Source organism: Sinocyclocheilus grahami, unplaced genomic scaffold (genome assembly GCF_001515645.1).
Source record: "Sinocyclocheilus grahami isolate Dianchi unplaced genomic scaffold, SAMN03320097.WGS_v1.1 scaffold491.1, whole genome shotgun sequence".
NCBI lineage: Eukaryota > Metazoa > Chordata > Actinopteri > Cypriniformes > Cyprinidae > Sinocyclocheilus > Sinocyclocheilus grahami.
In genome coordinates this window covers 825,450-830,206 of record NW_015505670.1, presented here as the reverse complement: position 1 = coordinate 830,206, position 4,757 = coordinate 825,450, and the positions used below count along the sequence as shown (strand labels likewise).

The following is a 4,757-nucleotide window of genomic DNA, read 5'->3' as shown; positions in this document are numbered from 1 at the left end:
GATACCCCTTATTTTGTTTTCGATACGATACCGATATTTTTCAAGGCAGTATCGTCGATATCGATACCGATTCGATACTTCTGCACTAAACTTTTAAATTATGAAATGTATTAAATTATTAAATTACTAAGAGTAAAATGGATAATGAAAACCACTTAACTTTGTTTAAAACGCATTTTAACCCGTTTAATCCCAAATTTTTCCCAGACATGAAAATATCCAAATGATGTGTCATTAGTAACCCTTTGAAATAATCAATAATATATATATTTTTTTTTTTTGGAAAAGTGTGTAAAAAAATTTATTTTATGGTCAGTCACAATACTGAATTAACATATTCTGCGGTCTTAAAAATTGTTATATATCTTAGCCCAGCTATTTTAAACTGTTTGATCACATTCTAGGGTTACTATTTTGCATAAAAACCCCTTATACAACATTGATAGGAATACTGAGATCAAATACAAAAAAATACAACCATCAACGTATTTCAAAATTGTTACTTTTTTGTAACATATATCATCACATTTTTATATTAGTGCTACCAGTATTACAACATTAATATTCTAACTTATTTGTAACATTTGAACTTTTGATTTAGTGCAATATTTTGTACTGCCATTAGGGACTGCCAGTGAATGGTTGTTGCATGCATAAAATGCAACCTTTTTATTCTGTGTATGATTTCTATTAACATTACAGAATAGAACATTATCAATATTATCTTTCAACGTTCAATTGAAATAATTGTAATTTGCACAAACTATGTAGGCTACAATTTCAATTTGTTTATTGTGAAATAACTCAAACATTTATGTTTTTATTTCTGTCCTCTGGTAAGCATTGTTCTGCCAGTCTGCCATTCCCAAAAGCTTTAATGCTTTCTTATGATACTTTTGGGAAACGCAGCCCTGTTTGAATGCACTGTCAGCAGTGAGTGAATGCTCTCTGTGATTGATTGATTCTGTCTTGCAACATTTGCGTGTGTTCAGATGAACAGGAAAATAGTTATATCCTACACAATTACTCGCTAGCAAAGGTTATTCGTCCAATTCAATGCATATTGTACGCATTATTATTATTATTTTAGTTAAATAAACAAAACCACTGGTAAATAAATGCACCTTAGTATCGATATTTTTTGTTTGAGTATCGATACTTTCGATACTCGCGTCAGTATCGATATATCGATACTTCGGATCAATACGCCCATCCCTACTGAGTGGAGCGCACGTCCATACAGTAGAAAACATAGCGCACATGCTCTGCTTCCAACACATCGGCCAATCGACCCTAATGGGTTTGTCATGAGTTTAGTGGAGAAACAAAGGTCCCTTATGCTGAGATGTAAATACAGCTGATGTCAGTGTCATGAAGAGAGAAGTCGTGTAAGGGGCCCACTGGCATTATTAATTCATCTGAACATGCTGTGCTGCTGAAGATTTAGCTTGCCGCCATGTGCGTCTACGAATTGGAGAACTGGAGCATGAAGGAGGATAGTATTAAGATACCTACAGCTCAAGTTCCGCTTTAAAAAGCTTTCAGACACTTCACTTCCTCATAGCAGTCATCTTTTTTTTTTTTATTCCACTAAAGTGATGTTATATGATATTCCGCCTCGTTCACTCCTTTAAACGTCTATTTTGAGGTGATTATTTTCAGAGGCTGTGAATTGCATTGATCACTTGAGTAATTACGCTCTCTATTTGGATTTATATTGTCTTAGGGGAATGTTTTTGGTTTGGTCTCCTTATCTAGGGCCTGTGAACCTTCACCTGACCTGCTATAGTCGGACTCCTCTCTTTAGACGCTAAAGAAGCACTCTTCAAACTCCAGGACCATGTCAAGTAAGCTTACTGAATGAATACACAAAAATAAAAATGGAAGCGTAGTTGTATTTGTGTATTGCCAAACACAGTTAATCCCCTCATAAGGTCTTCTGATCTCTTTAGCAGGTAATTACACTCCAGCCCCAGGGGGCCCTTTTTCGGCCCTCACACCCAGCATGTGGCCCCAAGACATCCTGGCCAAGTACTGTCAGGTAGTTTACTCATATATTTTTTCTTTTTTTTCTTAGAGGTCTTGTTTTATAATCCTCTAAGTGCCCGATAAATGTTATTATGCTATTGTAACATCTTCATGGGAAGTGGTTCATCTCTCAGAGACGTTGTTTTGACTGTTGCAGAAAGACCCCAGTATGGGAGCAGAACTGCAGTATGATGAATTTGGGTTCCGGATCGATAGTGAAGGTTAGTGTGGGAACATCAACACTCATTAAAAGTTGAACAGGTCACAACCCTAACATGTATCTAGGACACCCACAGATAAAAACAACAACAACTAAATCTGTCTTTAAACTGCAATGAATTTATGCACTAGGCTGAACTTTGCATAATCTATTATTCTGCATCATCTCAGGCAGTTTTTAATATACAAACACTGTTTGTTTTTTTTAAGAAATTAATACTCCGCAAAGATGCATGAAATTGATCCAAAGCGACAGTGAAGACATTTATAATGTTACAAAAGATTGCTGTTTCAAATAAATGCTGTTCTTTTGAACTTTCTAATAATCAAAGAAGCCTGGAAAAAATGTATCATGGTTTCCACAAGTGATTTCAGCAGATAATAATAAGAAATGTTCCTTCAACACAAAATCAGCATATTAGAATTATTTCAATGTGACACTGAAGACTGGAGTAATGACTGCTCTATACAATATATATATAGAAAAGAGTTATTTTAAGTAGTAATGTTATTTCACAATATTACTGTTTTTACTGTATTTTTGTTCAAATAAATGCAACCTTGGTGAGAAAAATCTTACTGATCCCAGACTTTCAAATGGTAGAGTATTTAGTATGTATTTAATATCACTAGTGTGTTTCATTATTGCCAATAATTTATTATGTCAAAGCTTTGTTGTAGAAATTTTTGTCACAGTTGACTTTTGGAAAAGCAAGTGATCAGGTTTAAAAAGAGGGAGATCCCCCTGGAAAGCTTGATGTCAAGCCCTGTTAAAAGCAGGACCCATCTAATCTTTCCCCATATCTGACAAGAGTTAAGACAGGGTTTTTCCTGTTTCAGATGGGGTTGAGACAAAAAAATGGCAGCGCGGTGAGGGAGCCCCTCAGAGAGAGGACCCTCAGCAAAGGCTTCGCTGGCAAGCCCATCTGGAGTTCACGCACAATCACACTGTAGGAGACCTGACGTGGGACAAGATCTCCCCCACACTGGCTCGCTCTGACCGCCTTAGGACCCTGGTGCTGGGGGGCGTACCACACAGCATGAGACCACAGGTCAGCACTGAGAACCTGTTTATCAACCCTCTAAATGTGCATTTGTTTGTGTTTTTACCTCACAACATATTTCAGGCTGTCCTTGTATTGTTACACACCATCAGGCAGCTAATGTTCCCATGGCAACCATGTTAATGCTTGAGGGACTCTTAGTGTCACTGAAATAGGACATGATGTCTTGGTAATATCTTGTTTATGCAGTATTGCTATTTTCAGATATTCCCATGAGAACAGCGGTGCGTTTCAATCTTTGCTGGATCTTGTGTGTTTATCTGTCTTGTTCCTCATTGTCTCTTTCATGTATTCCCTTAGTTGTGGATGCGTTTGTCAGGGGCCCTGCAGAAAAAGAGAACATCAGAAATTTCCTACAAGGAAATCGTCAAAAACAGCTCTAATGATGACACCACAGCAGCCAAACAGGTACATGTCATCTCTGCCACGGATCTGATGTAGTAAGAGATTTATTTGAAATGAAGTCTATGGAGTTTTCTGAGAATCCTAAAAAAAATTATCATGGTTTTCACAAAAATAGTAGGCAGCACAACTGCTTTTAACATTGATAGCAATAAGAAATGTTTCTTGAACACCAAATCTTAACTTAATTTATAATGTAATAAATTATAATGGCTATTACAGTATCTTTAAATAAATAAACACATAAAAAGGGATCTCAAGATATGCATTTAAAACCGAACTATTTTAAATTTGACATCTGCTTCAATAACATTTTTGAATTATCTTAATTTGGGAATTTTTGCAGATAACATTGATATGCATTTTATTTTTGATTTGTTTGATTGTTTCATTAGAAGATGTTCTTTTCAATTGAAAGCTCTAATTAATTCACGCATACAGACTCACCCTCAGACTTTACATAGCCATCTTCCAGTATTGATTTTATTATGGTTGTCTCTCTGTCTGTGCTGCAGATAGAAAAGGATCTTTTACGGACCATGCCCACTAATGCGTGCTTCAGCACCATGTCGAGTGTGGGGGTGCCCAAACTCAGGCGGGTCCTGAGAGGGCTGGCGTGGCTGTATCCAGACATCGGCTACTGTCAGGGCACAGGCATGGTGGGAAGCAACCTTCTCACAGACTCTTTGTATCTCTGTTGTCCAACATTTGGGTCATCGGGTGTCAAACTCTGAGGTGTGTGTGTTTGTCTTTGATACAGGTGGTGTCCTGTCTGCTGCTGTTTCTGGAGGAGGAGGATGCTCTGTGGATGATGTGTGCTCTGATAGAGGACCTGCTGCCTCCCTCATACTTTTCCTCCACGCTGTTGGGAGTTCAGACTGACCAGCGTGTGCTCAGACAGCTCATAGTGCAGTATCTGCCGAGTCTAGACCAGCTGCTACAGGAGCATGACATTGGTGAGACACGAACAGCCTCAAAAATATTTACCGCAGGATACTTTTTTAAATCTGTTTTGATCCAAAGAGTTATTCTTCCAAAATATGT

General features: G+C 37.5%; 1 protein-coding gene across 3 annotated transcripts in view; it reads left to right on the top strand.

Annotated features, from left to right (window-relative positions):
• LOC107554142 (small G protein signaling modulator 3) overlaps nucleotides 1-4,757 on the top strand; it is a 30,150-nt gene that overhangs the window by 15,688 nt on the left and 9,705 nt on the right. The window contains exons 2-8 of one of the 3 annotated variants that reach the window (XM_016236562.1): nucleotides 1,759-1,847; nucleotides 1,953-2,041; nucleotides 2,186-2,249; nucleotides 3,088-3,299; nucleotides 3,612-3,719; nucleotides 4,229-4,372; nucleotides 4,474-4,669. In XM_016236562.1, coding sequence (XP_016092048.1) covers nucleotides 1,841-1,847; nucleotides 1,953-2,041; nucleotides 2,186-2,249; nucleotides 3,088-3,299; nucleotides 3,612-3,719; nucleotides 4,229-4,372; nucleotides 4,474-4,669 — 820 coding nt within the window. In that variant the 5' untranslated portion in view covers nucleotides 1,759-1,840. The remainder of the gene's footprint in view (nucleotides 1-1,758; nucleotides 1,848-1,952; nucleotides 2,042-2,185; nucleotides 2,250-3,087; nucleotides 3,300-3,611; nucleotides 3,720-4,228; nucleotides 4,373-4,473; nucleotides 4,670-4,757) is intronic. The other 2 variants (XM_016236563.1, XM_016236561.1) reach the window with 2 other exon arrangements.